The sequence below is a fragment of the Gymnoscopelus braueri genome (assembly GCF_963280865.1).
Source record: "Gymnoscopelus braueri genome assembly, chromosome: 20".
Classification (NCBI taxonomy): Eukaryota; Metazoa; Chordata; class Actinopteri; order Myctophiformes; family Myctophidae; genus Gymnoscopelus; species Gymnoscopelus braueri.
This window is the reverse complement of record NC_137622.1, coordinates 37,457,937-37,479,193: the sequence shown is the minus strand read 5'-3', so window position 1 is coordinate 37,479,193 and position 21,257 is coordinate 37,457,937. Positions and strand designations below refer to the sequence as shown.

General features: G+C 41.4%; 1 protein-coding gene across 3 annotated transcripts in view; it reads right to left on the bottom strand.

The window, feature by feature from the left end:
* The window catches only part of LOC308075420 (mitogen-activated protein kinase kinase kinase kinase 4), a 109,071-nt gene that overhangs the window by 61,603 nt on the left and 26,211 nt on the right, over positions 1 to 21,257 (bottom strand). For all 3 annotated transcript variants that reach the window (XM_080415294.1, XM_080415295.1, XM_080415296.1), the window contains exons 3-10: positions 17,301 to 17,357; positions 10,264 to 10,389; positions 8,122 to 8,232; positions 3,901 to 3,991; positions 2,581 to 2,711; positions 2,268 to 2,322; positions 1,459 to 1,537; positions 631 to 803 (exon numbers count right to left, since the gene is read on the bottom strand). In XM_080415294.1, the coding sequence (XP_080271420.1) occupies positions 631 to 803; positions 1,459 to 1,537; positions 2,268 to 2,322; positions 2,581 to 2,711; positions 3,901 to 3,991; positions 8,122 to 8,232; positions 10,264 to 10,389; positions 17,301 to 17,357 (823 nt within the window). The remainder of the gene's footprint in view (positions 1 to 630; positions 804 to 1,458; positions 1,538 to 2,267; positions 2,323 to 2,580; positions 2,712 to 3,900; positions 3,992 to 8,121; positions 8,233 to 10,263; positions 10,390 to 17,300; positions 17,358 to 21,257) is intronic.

Below are 21,257 nucleotides of genomic sequence, written 5' to 3'. Positions count from 1 at the left end.
CCTTTTAACAAAATACTTTTTGTTTTAACCAAAAAATATCACTTACCCTACCTTTAATTAATATAACAAATTAGGCCAATCTCTCAGTCGAATAGTGATTCAAGATTGGCAGTCGACTCAAGACTCCCCTCGACTGATTATAGTCGACTATTCGAATAATCAACGTCAGGCCTAGTCTACACCAAATCTCTTTGCTGAAAAATTGCTGAACTACAAGCTCACAACGAGTTGCGATGTGATGCGTTGTGAGCCACCAGTGGTCCTTGGGAGGGTACCAGGGGGTCCCCAGCAAAATGTGTTAACATAGCGTCACAATCATTTTAACACTTAGCTTTGGCTATTCTATTGAATATATATATTTTTAAGCGAACATTTTTAACTCAAATCTTTGCTTATGGGGGTCCCTGGAACAAAACATTTTCAGATGGGGGTCCACGGCCGAATGTATATCAATTTAGGGGTCCTTGGCATTAAAAAGGTTGAAAACCACTGGTTTAGGGCCAAAATACATTTCTGATCTTGTGTGATACCATGAACCATCTTTTTTTTTAATGCACCAACATATCTGGAACAAACTCCCAGGGAACTGTCTGTTGTCACTCTTTAGTTCTCTTATATCACATAAATCACCTTTCTCTCTCTTCTTCCTGGTTCTGTCCAGGTGGTCTTTGAGCATGATGCGTAGCTGCCTCTCATTGGCCAGGTCCTTGATGAAGGCGTGTCTTAGCAGGGCGTCTGTGCCGGGCCGCTGCAGGTGGTTCTTCACCAGGCAGCTGTCTATGAACGACAAGAACCTCTTAGACCTGGGGGGGGGGGGGGGGGGGGGTGGAGACAGAGAGAGAGACAGAGAGAGAAAGACATAGAGAGAGACAGAGAGAGACAGAGGGAGGGAGGGAGGGGAGAGACATAGAGAGAGAAAGACAGAGAGAGACAGAGAGAGAGAGGGAGAGAGAGATGGGGGGGGGAGAGAGAGAGGGGGAGAGAGAGAGAGAGAGAGAGAGAGAGAGAGAGAGAGAGAGAGAGAGAGAGAGAGAGAGAGAGAGAGAGAGAGAGAGATGCTCCGTTGATTCCAAATTATTGCTGTAATTCGCTCTGGATAAGAGCGTCTGCTAAATGGCTAAATTGTAAATGGATAATCCAAAATAGTCTCCCCGTTTACTTTGCACAGCAAAACGGCTTACAAAGTCACAATTTTAGCACATAAACAAGCACAAAAAAAGTGGATTCTGACAACGTATCACATTACAAAACAGGACACTGCTTTTTTTTATATACAAAAATGTCAACTTCCTATTGATTTTAGTCTTCAAAGATTTGAAATCCGGATCCAGTCTGGATGTTCTTTCTGATTAAAATAGTAAACTCAACAGGAAAAAGACGTTTTTATGCTGTTTTGGATTTTGCTGTGTGCGTGCGTGCGTGCGTGCGTGCGTGCGTGCGTGCGTGCGTGCGTCTCACCATTTCTTGGATTTGAGTTTGGGAGGAGGATTTCGCGGGATGAGAAACAGCGCCCTCATTGGGTGCATGTCACACAGCGCTGAAGACAGACATATATACATACACGTCATACATCATACCATACTGTCTGTCTCGTACTGATAGTATTATACTTGAGTACAATTTGTTGATACTTCTACTCCACTGCTTTGGTGAAGCTTTAAGTGATTATGTGACAAAGTCAAAGACCAGTATATTTAATGAACTAGTGGATGTGTCTACAGAAATAGAGCTTTTTAAAAGTTAAATGTACAGTGTTTGGAAGACAAGTAACAGGATATGTAACGATAAAACCTCATCATCAACAACAATCATCATTATGCAGGTTTGCACCCAAACCCTATTTTAATTAAGTTGTAAAGTAATAAGCATGAAGTTGGAATGTGATTTGTGTTTTTTCTGCGTTTTGATATTTTGAACATGATTTCGGTGACTGTGACATCATCTTTCAGAATGTCAGTTCTTCCTGGACTACAATAGACTACAGTCCATGTTTCCTGTAGTTCCAGTCAGACCTTCTCCTCCAGCTGATGTCATGTCAGTTGTCAGATAGTACATATCTTCTACTGTGGAGGTGCCGGTAGACAAGGTAACTGACACCTTAGAGCAGTCTTAACAAGGTGATTGACATCAGCTGGAGGTAGAGGTCTGACTGGAACTACAGTCAGAATCGGCAAAGTTGGCCTTTAAGCTTATTATAATTCATTGTGCACGTGTGAGTGTGTGTGTGTGTATGTGTGTGTGAGAGACACAGACAGAGAGAGACTCACGTGGGGCTCCCTCGGCCATCTCCAGGGCAGTGATTCCTAGAGACCAGAGGTCACTCTGTATGAGACCACATGAGACAAGAGCATGGATTAAACAGAAAACACAGAAAACACAGAAAACAGAGACAGAAAATGTGGAACCAAATGGACACTCTCAGAGTTATTTGGACCTCCAAGTGGTCTCGGAACTAGATCTCCAAGTGGTCTCGGAACTAGATCTCCAAGTGGTCTCGGAACCAGATCTCCAAGTGGTCTCGGAACCAGATATTGAAAACCAATGTAAGTGATAATTGATGTAATATTCAAGTCAGTGTACCCTGTAGTCATACGTGGCCTCTGGGTTCTCGTCGCAGGCGATGACCTCGGGCGCCATCCAATAGGGCGTCCCGATGAATGTATTCCTTCGGCCAATCGTCTTGTCCAGCTGGGCCGACACGCCAAAGTCCACTGGTACACACATTAAATACAACCAATCAAATCACTGGTACACACATTAAATACAACCAATCAAATCACTGGTACACACAGTAAATACAACCAATCAAATCACTGGTACACACAGTGAATGCAACCAATCAAATCACTGGTACACACATTAAATACAACCAATCAAGATCAATCAATTCAACTTTATTAACCTCTTAGAGAGATATTTCACTTTCAAACACGTTTGGGGTCATTTTAACATCTACTCTGGCTTTTGTGAGCACCCTAGACAGATTTTAAGTTGCTTAATTCATTATTTAGATACTTGATATTCCTTTTTCCTACTATACTATATGAACCCATTGTAACTTCAAACTCTGATATTTTATTATTATTATTTTTTTAAATGTTTTATTCATTTTCTTTTATATAGAAAATAAACAAAACTAAATTAAACATGTAATTTAAAAAGCACGGCCCCTTCACACATTAGAAGGAAAATATCAGTCACCAGAACCAAGGATCGGGTGTTTTCAAATAATTTAACATGGTTAAAATGGAGTTTGAAGTTACAATGGGTTTGTATAGGAAGGTCTGATAAAACGAATATCAAATTAAAACTAGAAAAAGTGCTCCTCGGAGCACGGGTCTCCGCCAGGTCAGATACGTTATTGTGGCCTCCTGGTGGCGCTATAATAGGCCGTTCAAGATTTGAGGCATTTTGTTCAAAACGGACCAATCCTGCAAACTTTGGAGGCCAACCTTAGCCAATCAGGATGGAATATGGGAAATCGGACAGATCCGGGTTGATCACATGACTGTAGAGATACTGTGCACCGATTTGCATGACGTTTGGATAAAATCTGTAGGAGTAATATGAAAAAATGGGTTTTGCACAAATCAGCCTCCTGGTGGCGCTATAACAGGCCCGTGTGAAAAATTTGGGGCAGAGGTTCTGAATTGGCATCCAGGGAGAGTTTGTGCGTAGTTTCGTAGCGAGCGGGCCAACGGTGCCGGAGATTAGCTGGTAACACACGGACAGGACACACACACACGGACGGACACAAGGACGGACGGACAGGGGGTAAAAAATACTCTCTCGCCATGCCTTTCGGCCTGGCGGAGACAATAAAAAACTATCATGGGCACAGACAAATGCAACGCACTGTGAGCTTGTAGATCGGCTATTTGCGTCAAATGTGTGTCTCACCCAGTTTGACCTCTGCGTTCTCAGTGAGCAGGACGTTTTGACCTTTGATGTCACGATGGATCACGTGATGGGAGTGGAGATGGGACAATCCCTGCAACGCAACACACACACACACACACACACACACACACACACACACACACACACACACACACACACACACACACACACACACACACACACACACACACACACACACACACACACACACACACACACACACACACACACACACACACGTTCATTAATAAGAGCCTGATCCAATGGATTTACTCATCGCATGGCGAGGCCTTGTGAGCTTGTATCTCGACTGTCGGTGTCGGATTGTGGAGGGAGGAACGCTACAATGGCTACCAACCTGTGACCCAGTAAGAACGTGTGTGTGTGTGTGTGTGTGCTTCTGCATGTACTCTCGCTGCTTCAAAGGGGCTTCAATAAACACAGGAAGTGACTCTTATTTCACACACACACACACACACACACACACACACACACACACACACACACACACTTCATCCTAGGACGTTAGAGAGAGTGTGTGTGTGTGTGTGTGTGTGTGTGCGTGTGCGCCTGTGTGTGCGCCTGTGTGTGCGCGTGTGCAAGCATGTGTGTGCGCGTGTGCGTGTGCGTGTGCGCGTGCGCGCGTGCGTGTGTGTGTGCGTGCGTGTGTGCTTACTGAGATGTTGAAACAATAAGGAGACAGTATGGCTGACGACATTGGCAGTAGTCCATGCTGTCGCGGTCGGGTGAAAACCATGCACGTCCAAAACTGATAGTTTTTTTTTAAAGTTTCGAAACAGTGAAAATAGCAGATCTGCAAGTTCACAAACGCGGCGCATAGATCTGCTATTTTCACTACTTTTTGTGCACGACACTCGTGTCTCATTCGAGTAGGGCGTTAAAAACAAACACAGTTGAAATATGGAGATACAAGGTTTCTGCCGCGACAGCGAAGATGTTGCTTTTCCCAAAAGGCTCTCGCCGCTGGAAGTCTCTATTTAACCCAGTTGGACGCTAACCTCTCCCCCCCCCCCCCCCCCCCCCCCGCCGCCCACCACCGCTAAACAGTGGTGGAAAAAGTATTCCTATTATTTTACTTAAGTAAGAGTATCAATACTGCAATGTAGAAATACTACTGTTACAAGTAAAAGCCCGGAATTCAAAATTTACTTGAGCAAAAGTACAAAAGTACTGGATCAAAATGTACTTGAAGTACAAAAGTAAAAGTACTCATTATGCTGAATGTCCCATTTCACAAGTTTTCAAATGTATGAAATGTATAAAAATCGTTTGAAAATAGGAGATCTACAAGCTCACAATGCGACGCATTGTGAGCTTGTAGATCGGCTATTTTCAAATGGCTGTATATAGGGTTGAAGTGGTTAATGTATGTTTTGTAATAATAATCTAAATCTACAAAGTAACTAGTAACCAGTTCGTTTTCACATAAATGTAGTGGAGTAAAAGTACAATATTTGCCTTAGTTACGCAAACTACTAAAACCATGGTGTCTGTCCCCCAGGAGACACTCCTCCGAGTGTCCCCCCCCCCCTCCCCCCTCCCTCCACGCGAAAACGTTAAACTGTGGTGTCTGTCTCTCCCCCCCGGGAGACACCATCCATCCTTGGCCCCCGCTCCACATCTGTGTGTTTGTGTCGTTTAGTGTGTCCAAATGTGTGTGTTGTTTAGTGTCCAATTGTGTGTGTGTGTGTGTGTGTGTGTGTGTGTGTGTGTGTGTGTGTGTGTGTGTGTGTGTGTGTGTGTGTGTGTGTGTGTGTGTGTGGGTGTGTGTGTGTGTAAGCGTCAGTGTGTTGTTTAGTGTGTCCACATGTGTTCAGTGGTCAAAAAAGTACTCACATTTTTTACTTAAAGGGATACTTCACTTTAGGGCCGGGGACACATTTAAAAAAAATATTAAAAATAAATGAAAAAAGTTATGGAAAATTCATGGCCCCCTCACGCATTAGTAGGACACTCTAATGCATGAGGGGGCCATGAATTTTCCATAACTTTTTTCATTTATTTTTAATATTTTTTTTAAATGTGTCCCCGGCCCGAGAGTGAAGTATCCCTTTAAGCAAAAATGTCAATACTGCAATGTAGAAATACTCTGTTAAAAGTAAAAGTCCGGAATTCAAAATGTATTCAAGTAAAAGTACAAAAGTTTTGGTATTAAAATGTACTTACAGTATCAAAAGTAGAAAGTTCTCATTTGGCAGAATGTCCCATTTCACAAGTTTTCAAATACAAATAATTTGAAAATAGCCGATCTACAAGCACACAATGTGTCGCCATGCGACGCATTGTGAGCTTGTAGATCGGCTGTTTTCAAATGGCCGAAATACAAATAGAGCTGAAGTGGTTAATTCATGTTTTGTAATAGTAATCAAAATCTACAAAGTAACTAGTAACTTAAGTTTTCTAATAATTGTAGTGTAATAAAAGTACAATATTTGCCTCTGCAATGTAGTGGAGTAAAAGTACTGACAATTGGAAATAATCCAGTAAAATAAAAAATACCTCAAAATTGTACTTAAGTACAGTACTTGGGTAAATGTACTTAGTTACTTTACACCACTGCGTGTGTGTGTGTGTGTGTGTGTGTGTGTGTGTGTGTGTGTGTGTGTGTGTGTGTCTGTGTGTGTGTGCGTGTGTGTGGGGGGAAGCGTTCGGTCAGAGTGAGAGCACACTTGATAAGACGTTTTACTGTGGACTGTTTTCAGTTTTTTTTTTTTTGTTTTCTAAACTGAAACCATGTGTTGAGTCTCAGTTCAGAGTACAGTGAGTGCGCACTTCCTCTCTTGTGGTGTATTTGTGTCCATGTGAGTGTGTGAGTGTGAGTGTAAGTGCCTGTGGGCGTGTGTGTGCGTGTGTGCGCGTGTGCGGACACGTTAGTCGATGTGTGGTGCGTTTGTGTGTCGGTTTGTTAGTGGAGTCCCAACACAAACACCACAACGTTCTCAGGACCTTTGTGATCTGTGTGTAATCACACTGTATAAAAACCCAGAAGTGTCACCGTCCGCAGATAAAGCCCGATTTAAATCACAACAAGTTTGTAGGTCGACTGTTTTCTGGCCGAGCGACTCAATTGACCATTCACACGGCGGCCATGTTTCTATGAAGTCTATGAAAGTAGCCACCCCGGGTGGCGGCACTTTCAATGTTAAATTCCAATATAGGCCGCCGTGTGAATATGGTCTATTATAGGAGTTTTGTGCAGCTCTTTGGACTGAAGCCATGAAATCCCTGGGTAGATATGTACGTTAGAAGGGGATCTACTGTACATACAGTCAGTGGTGTGAAGTGACGAAGTATATTTAATCAAGTACTGTACTTAAGTACAATTTTTAGGTACTTTTACCTCACTGGGGTATTTCCAATTTTCAATACTTTTACTTCTACTCCACTACATCTTAGAGGAAAATATTGTACTTTTACTCCACTACAATTATTAGAAAACTTTAGTTACTAGTTACTTTGTATTACGAAAAACACTAACCACTTCAGCCCTATGTATATTTCAGCCTTTTTAAAATATTAGATCTACAAGCTCACAATGTGTCGTGATGCGACGCATTGTGAGCTTGTAGATCAGCTATTTTCAAGATTTTGTATACATTTTGAACTTGTGAAATGAGACATTCTGCACAATGAGTACTATTACTTTTGGTACTTCGAGTACATTTTGATACCAATACTTTTGTACTTTTACTCACGTACATTTTGAATTCCGGCCATTTCACTTCCCCACACAGATTTTACCTGCCGGTCTAGGGAATCGAACCGGCAACCTTCCAGCAACAAGTGCGCTCCTCTAACCTTTAGGCCACCACCGCCGCACCACCACTGGGCCTCGGCCATGGAATGGTGACACGGTCACTTCCTTTTTAACCACTTAAATCATATCTCTGCTGTCGGGCAGAAACCAGCTAACTCCAAAATGTTCATTATTCAGGAAATGAAAAACTAAAACAAAAAGATGGAGTTAGGAGGTTTTGTCCATCATTGATAAGAACAGCTGAATGGACCTCCAAGCTCACAATGATGATGTTTTTTTTTTAACCAAGACACAGACGTAAAGGGTGTTCAATAGCACTGATTTATGAAAGAACATGAAAAGGCTCAAAAATGGAGTTAGCTGGTTTCTCCCCGACAGCAACGAATTATGTTGAGGTGTGTTGAGCGTACATGCAGGTATGTATGTATGGAGGCTGCTCTCACCCGCAGCACCTCTCTGCAGATATAAGCGATCCAGTCCTCCTTCAGACAGTTGCCTTTGGTCTTCTTCACCAGGTCTGTCACTGATCCTGCTCCACAATACTCCATCACCAACTGTATGAGAGAGAGAGAGGGAGAGAGAGAGAGAGAGAGAGACAGATTTTTTTTTTTTTTTAAGTTGTATTGTTTCTTCAGTGAAACGATGGGGGGTAAGTAGATTAGATTAGATCAGGGGTCTTCAACAGGGGGTCCGGGACCCCTAGGGGGTCCTCAGAGCTAGTACAGGGGGTCCGACAAATCTTTGTGTGATAGGATTTAGTTTTTTTACATTAACCACTTGAACCCTAGAATTTCTTTTTTGAGGAGAACATTAGCCGAAAATAGCAGAGCTCTCAACGCCTTGCGCTGCGAGGCGTTGAGAGCTTGTAGATCTGCTATTTTTGGCAAAGAGGCTATAGGTGTTCAGGGAAAAAAGAGCAGACTAAGTAAAAAAAAAACTTTAATCTGAATTAAAAGAAATTACAATATAGAGTAGGGGGTCCCTGCTTCATCTCTCTCTCAGCTAGGGGGTCCTTGGCCTGAAAACGTTGAAGACCCCTGGATTAGATAACCACTAAAAGGGCTAGACCCCTTTGGCAGAGGTTTGGGCAGTGTAGTTACCTTGCCATGATGTAACTCCCAGGGTGGGCAAGAGATCTAAAATAATTGCTCCATTGATTAGAAATGGTATTGTTTAACTTCAAATTGAATGATTCTACTTAAAATGGTTTATTGGGGGCTCCTTACAAATTGCATTGTTTGTTTTTAACTCATTGACTGCCAGAGTTAAAACCTCGTTCATAGCAGCCCTTGCCAGCGATTTTCGTGTTTTTTTGTTTCGTTATTTTGTTATTTAATTCACATATAGAAAGTCTAGCTGGACAGTTGAATCGTTTTGATCGTTCCACCACTAGAGAGCAGCACATACCAGCTTGATCGCCTCTCGATCACACTCCCCCCCCCCCACACCCACTCACACAGTCAAACACATGAACCGGAAGTGAAATGTCTCAGATTCTGTGATCGGCGAAAATTACGATGTGATACACAACGGGGATGACTGTTCGTCACCCAGACCATAGATTATAGGAGGGGAGTTCTCCGATCGTTTTTCATAGTGTGTGAAAAACCGTTTGTTTCCCTATTATGGTCGAAAATGACTGGGGGGGGAAATGTAAAACCGGAAACGGAACCCAAGTCATGAAACCGGATGCAGTGGTGGTTGAAGTAAGTGGAACCTGAAACTTAGCCTGATTCATAACAGAATAGCGTGATCAGATCATAAAGATCAATAAAGACCATAGATCGCATTAATGCGATCCTGGCGGCCAGGCGCGCTATTTATTAGATCGCATTAATGCGATAATGGCGGCCAATGAGTTAATGTCAATAATTAAAGTAGCTATTCTATATTATTAAAAAAAGTGATATACAGTGTCTGAGACAACAGATGCTGTATAACTGAACTGAATGCGTGTGAGCGCGTCCGCAACTAGTTTCGGCCCACATCAAGTCACCATTTGACCAATGTGGCCCGGACCCCAAAATGAGCTCGACACCCCTGGTCTAGCCCTTTAAACAATACTTATTCTTTCTTAGACCAGAATCACCCTGGGGGAACCATTTTGGTCCCCTCCTTTTGGCCTAAGGACCCTTTAGCTGAAAGAAAGATCCCCCCCCCCCCCCACTACATATTGTATGAAATTGTGTTGCAGATTACACTTTTTCATAGATTTCATAGGCTTGTTTGATCAGTGTATGTTCAGACATTTAACCACTTAAACCGCCAATACTTAGTAAACTTGACCTTTCACTGTACTTAATCTGCTCTTTTTTCAGTCTATGCCAAACCTATTTCTTTGCCGAAAATAGACAATCTACCTGTAGATCTGCCATTTTGGGCTAAAGTTCTCAGAATAGGGATGCTAGGGTTCAAGTTGTTAATGTAAAAAAAGAAAAACCTTTCACACAAAGATTTGGCGGCCCCCCCTGTAGTAACTCCGAGGACCCCCTGTTGAAGACCCCTGCTCTGCACAAATGTCTTTGGCAACAAACAAAAAACTAGTCGATCTACAAGCGATGTGCTGGTGATGTATTTTCACTGACCCAGAGCTGGTGGTCCTGGCCTGCAGGACCCTTCTTAATAAACGCTCCGTAGTAAGTGGCGATGTTCCGGTGGTGGGAGTAGCTCTTTAACATGTTGATCTCCAGCTTGATCTCCTCCTCTTCCTCCTACAGGGACGGAGCCAACACAAAGACAGGAAGAGCAGTTAAACACAGAGACACACACACCGGCCAATGTGCTTCTGTATGTCTGTGGCGACAGGAAACCTGTTGACATGTTCATCCTTTCCTCCTTTTGTAGAAAATAACACTTATATTAATAAGAGCGTAATGTGCCATCATCTTTTTTTGATTGATTGATTCAGAATCAACTTTATTGTCACATTACAGGTTTACAGGTGTAAAACAGTGGGTGAAACAATAAAACTGTTGGTGCAGGACCAACAGTGGAAATATATAAGATAATAATAAAAATCTGCACACTGTACATTTAAAAGAAGCTCCCAGTCGAGGCTTAATTAACGCTTCGACACAAGGTCTTCTTCAGTCGAAGCGTTAATATTGAGTGACAGATACATGAGAGTGTGTAAAGTCTAACTGCATTTTGGGAGTATACAGGGCTACCACCAGTGGTGGAAAAAGTACTCAAATTCTTTACTTAAGTAACAGTATCAATACTGCAATATAGAAGTACTCTGTTACAAGTAAAAGTCCGGAATTAAAAATGTACTTGAGTAAAAGTACAAAAGTATTGGTATCAAAATGTACTTAAAGTACCAAAAGTAAAAGTACTAAAAATGTTTGAAAATAGCAGATGCGACGCGTTGTGAGCTTGTAGATCTCCTATTTTCAAATAGCCTAGGTATAAGATAAGGCTAAAGTGGTTAATGTTATATGTTTTTAAAAATCTGCATTTATATCTGAAAAGGTAACTAGTTTCAAATAATTGTAGTGGAGTAAAAGTACAATATTTGCCCCCTGAGATGTAGTGGAGTAAAAGTAAAAGTTTTGGAAATTGGAAATACTCAAGTAAAGTACAAATAACTCAAAAATCATTAGTAAATGTACTTAGTTACTTTCCACCACTGGCTACCACTACTACTTGCTCAAACAATTGTTGGTTGCTGGCTTGTTTCTCTTTTCTTTTTTTGTGTGCATGTCGTCCTAAGTGTGTATCTTTGTAATGTGCATGTCATTGTCAAACATCAATGAAAATATTGAAAGAGGGAGTGCAGCCAGTGATGGAAGCACGGTTTTTAACTCTTAAGCTGCCAGGGTTTTTCAAAAACAGTACTCAAAAACTGCCAGCAGTTTACATGGTAAAACATAGGAAAATGTGTATTTATTTCTCCGTTTATTTTTTAACATTCAAGTGAATGGAGCAGCAACTTTTTGGGAAATGTTATCTCCTGGTTCTTTGTGAAGAACGGAAAAATGGAAAAACCAAAAAAATAAAGAATAATTTTAGAATTATTATTATTCTTATTTTTTATTTTATTTATTTTTTAAACGTTTATAAACGTTTTTGGCAGGCAATAGCTTAATTCTCAAGAGTTAATACCCGGGTCTCCCTCCAATGCGCTGTTGGAAATGTCTAGGAGACGGTTTGCCATTTTTTTTTTTTTTTTTTTTGGCTTGAGCCAACATTTCTTCAAAACTATCGCCGCTTTCACTGCTGGCAAAAGGAAGCCGGGCTGAATGGGGGACACAACCCTAATAAATCACGGCCACTTTGAACGTCTGACCACCTTCAGTTAATCCCGTAAATCAGCAGTCACGTGACGCGGTGGAAGGAATGGCTGCTTTTAAAAGGGAGCTGTTCCACACAGGCACTTAATTTTTTCATCTAAAATCGTATTCCGAGTTGGCATTCGGGGCAATTTGTTTGTCAAAACGTGGTTGTATTAGTCTGGAACCTTAATATGGCAAGCAAAACTCCACTAAGTCAAACTACGATGCCGACAAACAGGATGAGAGGAGTGAAGGCCCGTCAGGGATGGTAGCAGAGGATATGGCTAACATCTTTCCCATACTGCAACAGATATCGAAAGCCACCACCTCGACGGAAAGCAAGATGGAAGGGAGATTGGGCTTTTCAGAAGACGCAGACAAGCGACTGCAAGCCAACCGAACCCCACCTGTTACCAAGACTGAACCCGAGGCCGGGGATATCACTGCCTTTATTGAGAAGGCTATGTCTCTCATGCTCAACTTGGATCCCCTGGCAAAAGTAGTTCAACAATTAAGACCTGGAACGCATCTGTGTCACTTTAGATTTCTTTGGCTATTCAAAAATAGCAGATATACAAGCTCATGAGCTTGTATATGTGCTATTTTTGAAAAATCTTGAAAACATCTTTTCCAGATTTTTTTCAAAAAACTGAATCGCCTCAGGTCTTAATGGGTTAATGTAGCATCCCAATCATTTTAATCCATTTATATGTTGGCTATAAAAACAAATTGCAGACATATATATTTCACAGCGCGTCACTTTGTGCCAATCTGTGAGCTTGTACACCTGCTAATCTATTTTTTAAAGATACACATTTTTAATAATTATTTTAACACAAATCTTCTCTCCAGGGGGTCCCTGGTACAAAACATTTTCAGATGGGGGGGGGTCTGCAGCAAAATACATGCTTAAATGCATATGACCAGAGTAGTGTAGGGACACTAGGGTTCATGAGCTTAACAATCCAGAGAGGTCCAATAATGAACCCCATTCACACAGCCATGACACAGAGCCTCCTGACCCCCTGTATACGACCTCAGGACATGAACAATACAACACAGGACACTGTGCAAGGACACACACACACACACACACACACACACACACACACACACACACACACACACACACACACACACACACACACACACACACACACACACACACACACACACACACACACACACACACACACACACACACACACACACACACACACACACACACACACACAGAGGGGTCCCCAGCTGTGTTGGCTCTGCCTATAAATCAGTGGTGTAAAGTAACTAAGTACATTTACTCAAGTGCTGCACTTTAGTAACATTTGTAGGTACTTTTACTTTACTGGAGTATTTCCAATTTTCAGTACTTTCACTTTTATTCCACTACTGTACATCTCAGAGGCATATTGTACTTTTACTCCGCTACAATTATTTAAAAAAAACTTTAGTTACTAGTTACTTTGCAGATATACATTACTATTATTATAAAACATACATTAACCACTTTAGCCCTATTTTATACCTAGGCTATTTGAAAATAGCCGATCTACAAGGTCACAACGCGTCGCATCGGCTATTTTCAAACATTTTAGTACATTTACTTTTGGTACATTAAGTATATTTTGATGCCAATACTTTTGTACTTCTACTCAAGTAACATTTTGAAGAGGATGGAAGAAGATATATAGGCGGAGAGGAGAGGAGAGACCAGACAAAAGGAAAGCAGAGGTCATTGACCTCCTTAAATCTCCACTGGACAGGAGGGTAGAAGCGACAGGCCAGATAGTGAACCTTCACCTCCATTTGAAACACAAAGCATGTGTGTTTGAACATGTGCATGTACGTGTGTGTGTGTGTGTGTGTGTGTGTGTGTGTGTGTGTGTGTGTGTGTGTGTGTGTGTGTGTGTGTGTGTGGCAATGGATGTAGGCTTGGTTAATGTTTACTGGTGATAGATAGAGTACAGTATAATTGATGTGCTAGTGCAGGACCGTACCCGTTTCTTTACAAACGTGTGCATATAGAAATGTCCTAGATCAGTGGTTCTCAAAGGGGTGTCCAGGGACCCCCAGGGGGTCCTTGAGGGGGTTCCAGGGGGTGTCCAGCTAAATTGGGTAATATAGCAGCAGAATCAGTTTAACCACTTTAACCCCCTTTTATACACCAGCTATTTGAAAATATCTTTGACATTTTCTTTTATATTTTTGAAACATTTTAACAACACAAATCTTGTAGGGGGGTTGGTGGCACAAAATATTTTCAGATGGGGGTCTGCGGCTAAATACATATACATTAGGGGGTCCTTGATATGACAAGTTCGAGAACCACTGTCGCACTTGGAAGCACTTAGATGCTGCATGGCCCTAAGACCTGTGTAGTTGTGCTGGTGTCTTTACTCAAGTTTCAGACGTACAGAGGTACATGGACACAAACGTAATACTTGGGTGCGGCCTAAATGGCACACACCATGTTAAAGGCTAACAATTGTTATAACTCACATAAGCATTTCCCTTCAACACCAACAAAACAATTCACACAGCAGTTCACAGTTACATAACTAGAAAAGCTATGTTGGCTAACCAGAGCCTACCCAGGGCCCACTAACTTTGGAAGTCAGTCATTTGGAATGGCTATGACGTCTTGATCACATGACTCCAGAGATAATTTTTACTGATTTGTGTGCATTTTGGACAACATTTGTAGGAAAAGTAAAACACAAAAAAACATTTAGACCAGCACTATTGCCAGAAAGCACGGATACAACCTTATATGGGTGGAATCTAACTGAGCTTCACGATCAGCTGAGTGATGACAGTGTCTGCACACAAGTCCTCCAGGTCTGAATAAATGGGTGTGTAATGATTGTAAATGGTAAATGGTGCATTTATATAGCGCTTTTATCCAAAGCGCTTTACATAGATTGTGCATTACATTCACCCACATTCACACACACATTCATACACCAATGGCAGATGAAACCATGCAAGGCACCAACCAGCTCATCGGGAGCAATTAGGGGTTCAGCTTCTTGCTCAAGGACACTTCGACAGTAACTCTTCTGGGGGAGCCCGGGATCGAACTGGGAACCTCATGGTTCCCAGTTCGATCCCGGTGTATGTGTATCGTGTTTGTATTATATTATTTTACGACTGTTACGACTTTAACTTGCCGCCTGACATTCTTTATTGCTGTCCACTGTAAAGTGGACTGGGACATAGGGGATGGAGTTAGCTCTGGTAGGACATGAACCCTGCCTCACCTGGTCCCCAGACCCCACTTTGAGAACCAATGTTTTATATCACCAAAGCTATCCCAGATTGGTGTTGGGAGTACACAGACGTACAGAAACTTCAATAGTCAAGAAATCTAAATCTAATAGTCCCTAAATCTAATATAGAATCCACCCAGAAACAAAGTAATATTGTTGGGAGCTGCAGTTTGCAGTAGAAAGAGAGAGAACATTTTGCGTTAATTTAATATTTGGGTGAAAGGGGTGTCTGTGTTTACAGCGGATCTCTGAGGCTTTGGGATGGTGGCCGTGTGTCTGTCTGCACGGAAGTGGAAGAGGAGGTGGTACCAGGCATGACATTAACCCATTAAGACCGGGAGCGCTAAAAAAGCATTATTTTACACTTCGGCTATTCAAAATGTGTGCAAATCTGTGAATATAATACGTTGTTTAAAGGTTTCATGACGTTCAGTTTTAACATACATTTAAAGTCTTTGTCATGGCCCTTCAAACGTGCATAGAAAGTTTTAACAAAAAAATCCACTCCATTGATCCATGGCAGGTGTTTTTCTCTCACATTTCTAAAGCCTTTTCAACTGCAATGAAAAAAGAAATCTTTGCCTGCGGGTGTCGCTGGTGAGGGATTTTGCCTGTCAATCATCGCCTCTGCTCCGCCCCATAGGGGAGGAGAGGGGCAAGGAGGAGAGTGGGCGGGATTAATCGGCTGTGACCTCACTGCCGAAGGGCCAAGTTCAGATTACTTTTCAGCCTAATTATTCAGAAAACCCCAGACCACAGAAAATCCACTAAATGTTCAAAGTTCAGATTTTTTGGGTGTAATTGAGGTCATAAAACCCCCCAAAAAAATAAAAAATAAAAAAAGTGAAAATGAATGTCATAGAACCTTTAAGCGAACATTTTTAACTCCAATCTTTGCTTCTGGGGGGTCCCTGGAGCCAAACAATTTTAGATGGGGGGGGGGTCTGCGGCAAATACATATAATTTTGGGGGTCCTTGAAAATTATGAAAAAGTTTGAGAAACACTGATACTGTATAGCAACATAATTTCTTTTTTAAACTGTTGAGATTTAGAAGACGTGTAGAATTGGCTTCAGGTCTTAATGGGTTAAACAAGTAACTCCGCTTCAATCACAAGATGACTTTTAAATTGAAATGAGGGACGATGGAGAGAGAGAGAGAGAGAGAGAGAGAGAGAGAGGGAGAGAGAGAGCGAGAGATAGAGAGAGCGAGTGTGAGAGCGATGGAGAGAGAGACAGCGCTTACGGGACACTAAATGAGTTAACAGAGATGAAGAAGAAGATTCAAATAGAACAGGACAGACAGGCAGACAGACAGTAAGTGAAAGGGACAGAGTGATCCATTTGAAGCCATGAAAACATGTTTTAATGGCGTCTGGGCACTTAAGCTGAACAATGAAACACTAATGAAACTCTAATTAAATCGACTCACACATCGACCGTGTCGTGCGTCACACACACCGACTGTCACACTACTGTCAGTCAGAAACATCTAGGGATGCAGGAGCGTCAGAAAAAAGTCCATCTGCAGTTCTGATTGATGTCATTTCCGTGCACATTGGTTGCCGTTGCTTGGTTGGACAAAAATCCTCTCTCTCCATCAGTGGTGGAAAAAGTACTCAAATTCTTTACTTAAGTAAAAGTATCAATTCTGCAAAATAGAAATACTCTGTTACAAGTAAAAGTCCAGAATTCTAAATTGACTTGAGTAAAAGTACAAATGTATTGGCATAATAATGTACTTAAAGTACCAAAAGTAAAAGTACAATTTGTAGATCGGCTATTTTCAAATAGCCTATGTATAAAATAGGACTGAAGTGGTTAATGTATGTTTCATAACATCATAATTTATATCTGAAAAGTAGTAACTAAAGAAGCCGATGTCTACGGAATGCACTGGAGTCTATGAGCGTTTGTCACTATTTTCGAGTTTACATGAAACATGTGGCCGGCGGCGTTTCTGCACCCTCAGAATAGCCAAGGAGATCTTAAAATGATGCGTTCCTGGATTGAATGGGTTAAGAGAGAGAGAGAGAGAGAGAGAGAGAGAGAGAGAGAGAGAGATGTAATGCATTGTTACCTCTGTGACTTCCATGACTTTGATAGCTGCCAGCTGGCCCGTCTTCACATGACGACCCTGGTGGGAGACATACAGATTTAGGAACACAAAAACACAGATCATCACACACATGTATGCACACACACACACACACACACACACAGGTTTGTATTAGTATAATTGTGAGGACATTAACATTTTAGGACAGCAATTTTATTAATGCAACTTTTTATACATTTTGCCAATGTTTAACCGTGAGCCTAAAGCAGAAAAATGTGCTTGTAGATCAGCTATTTTTCGGTGCATGACACTGGCACGCGACTAATTATGAATCATGTTTAACTCTAATTCAAACCCCCTAACTAACGTCTAAATGTCTTATACTAAACCTGACCCCAAACTGAAACCATAAAACAATGTATTTTCTTGTGAGGACCAGGAAAATGGTATTTATTCATAACGTCTATTTCTCATATTGTACTATACTTGTGGGGACATTTGGTCCTCACAAGTACAGTAATACACACACACAGTGGAGTTTTACTTAAACCTTGTGATATTAACTGAACAAAAATATGGACTCCTCTATTTGTACACTTATCTTACTCATTAGATTGTAACACACACAGAGAGAGAGAGAGGGCGCAGTCAGGTGGAAAGATGGGAAATTGAGTTAGAAAGCAGAGAGTTAACTAGAGAAGTTACTCTATAAGACTTTACACCGCATGATTTACTACACTTCTGTGTGTGTGTGTGTGTGTGTGTGTGTGTGTGTGTGTGTGTGTGTGTGTGTGTGTGTGTGCGTGTGTCCAAATCTCAATATGATGTGCAAGGTTATTTATCCAGAATCAGAGAGCCAGGGAAGGAACGGATTTGTTATACCTCGAGAATAAACTTCTGTCTACAAGATCCACAACATTTCTCATATTATTTAAGCTTTAGAGAGGTCCACACGCACACGCACACACACACACACACACACTTTGGATCTGCGCAAAACATGATAGATCCAAACACTGATCAGGAGGTTACATTACGGTCAAACCGGACACAACTGCTGCACATGCTTATTAACACACAGAGGAAAGATAACACATTGATGACATACTACTATATACAAACAAATATTTGACAGATGATTTTTTTCTACCCCCTTAGCTCCTCAAGGATATATGAAACATTGTCTTCTCCAGATAGACAGACTGCCCATTATAGCTGAGAGAGAATAGTGTTTAGTATAGTAACAACAAGACCTAAGTTATTTGTGTCCAATTTATTCAGTAAGCACAAGACACACACACACACACACACACACACACACACACACACACACACACACACACACACACACACACACACACACACACACACACACACACACACACACACACACACACACACACACACACACACACACACACACACACACACACACACACACACACACACACACACACACCATAGACTAGTGGTTCCCAAACTGGGGGTCAGGACCCCAAATTATTCCACAGGTTCCACAGATGATTAGCTTAATGTGCAACAAGATATCATGATTTGAAGATGTGCAGCTCCATTCACTTCTTGTTTAACATCTTACTGAAAAAGGCTGTATCTCGCTTCCTAAGCACTTTTTTTTTACAATGTATTTTTGGCTCTGGCACTGGGACAGCACAACCAGAAATAATTCTGGCACTGAATGAGTTAAGACCGGGAAAGCATCTGTCATTTTAGATTTGAACCACTTTAACCATTATTTCATACTTTGGCTACACACAAATAGCAGATCTACAAGCTCACAGCGCAGCACCGAGTGCAGCGCTATGAGCTTGTAGATCTGCTAGTTTTGAAAAATCTAGAATATGTGCGCAAATCTTTGAATATATATATTTTTTATAGCGAACATTTGCATCTCAAATCTTTGCTTCTGGGGGTCCCTGGAACTAAATATTTTGATATGGGGGTCGGCGACCAAATGCATATAATTTTGGCAGCCTCGTTCCCAGCCTTTACTCATCTGCGAAGAGAAAAGCCTGGTCACGACATAAAGCAGAAAGTGTCTATAGGGGCGGGACTTCCGTCTGACGTATTTCCCCCGGAAACAATCTTTCTTCGACCAATCACAACACTCGTTTCATTCGCGGAAAACTTTAACGGATTTGTAAAGCGGCAACGTCATTTCCGTGGGCGCTACATCCGCAAAAAATTCCGGTACTTCGGTTTAGACACTCACCCAGCTAGGTCAGGCCCAGTGTGTAAAATTTGGGGGTCCTTGACATGAAAAAGTTTGAGAACCACTGATATAGAAACAGAAGTTTTTCAGAAACCTGTTAGGATTTAGAAGACATTTGTAGATGTATTCCCGGATTGAATGGGTCAAGCGTCACCAGGAAGCGCACAACCCCTCAACACACTTGAATGCGGTCAGTGACCTGTCGAAGTGTTCTTGTATTGAGCAAGACATTTTGAACCCCTTAACTGCTAAGATAAGCAGGGTGGCACCTTGCACGGTTTCCTCTGCCGCTAGTGGGGTGAATGTAATGCACATGGAGAAGTGCTTTGGAAGAAATGCAGACCATTATGAATGCAGAATCCTACACACTGAAATCCTCGGTGTAAAAACACACGCACACGGCTCTATGTCACTGTCTGCATTGTGTCATTTGATGGTTGTCTTCTTGTACTGCTCTGCCTGCATGTGTGTCGCACATGAATACAACATGTGGTTCATATTTGCTGCTAATTTCTCCCTCTGCCATGAATTCAGTCGCTCGGCAGAACTGCAGCGAGTTGAATGCAACAAAGTTGAAATGACTCTTTTTTTTTTTTTTTTACGTCTACTCTGGCTTTTGTGTGCACACCAGACAGGTTTTAAGTTGCTTGATTCATTATTTAGATATTTGATATAAATTGCATTACTTATTCTTTTTAATATATAGATATTGTTAAAATAAATTAAAAATAGAATAAAATAAGGGTTAGGGTTAGTATTTTTAAAATACGAAAAAAATTTAAGGACAACAATTAGACACCAGAACCATGGACGTGCAAATGACGTCCAAATGGAGTTTGAACTTACAATGGGTTTATATAGGGCCGTGTCTGTTTATTTGTATTAATTTATTTAGTTTAAATTAATTATTTTAGAATGAAATGTTCTCAAAGAAAACAAATGTATTTAAAACTTTGTTTCTTTTTTTTCTTTTTTTTTACAAAATACGGGTCAAACCATTTGCATTCTGTGGTCTAGAGAATTGATACCGGACACAATATTGTGTCATGGGTCGGGCTCTAAGGTGAAGAAACAACTGAATGCAAACCCAGGACGGATGTTCTTTTTCACAACTAATTACTCCTCTGTGATGAAACGGTCTATGATGAAACATGTCCATTCATATCTAGGCGTGTGCCGACATACTGAATATCACAATCATTTTGTGAACGGAGTGTTCCAGTGACGACGTATTTCTGGAGTCGGAGGCGGAGCATCGTCTTGGTTCTATATCCACAAAAGTCTATGGAATTTTTGCATCTGCAATTTAAGATTATTGCCGAAAATAAGCTACTCTGTGGCAAACAAGTGATCAAGATACTTCAGACGGTTAATTCCCCAAGATAATCTTTAACCCATTAAAGGAGAATTCCGGACAAATTAAGTGTTGTCTTTGATGTCTCGTTACTCACCTACCGACGTAAAAAGTGGCGTTCTTTTTTTCCATAGATTCCCCTGTCGTCATTTTTTAAACCCCCTCCGTTGTCATAATGGGAGCGCGTGGGTTAGGGAAATTCGTCTATTATAACCGATGCAAAGTTATTTTTTTCTCTACTATGATTCATTGTAGAGTCTCATGATAGTCAAACATGCGCTGAAACTTCCTGCGAGGCTACCGTTAATGGCGAACGATTTAACACTGGATGCTTGTTTCTTTCCAGAACCTGGCAACTCGTGTTTTTTAAAAGTGAAATATCCCTTTAAACCCC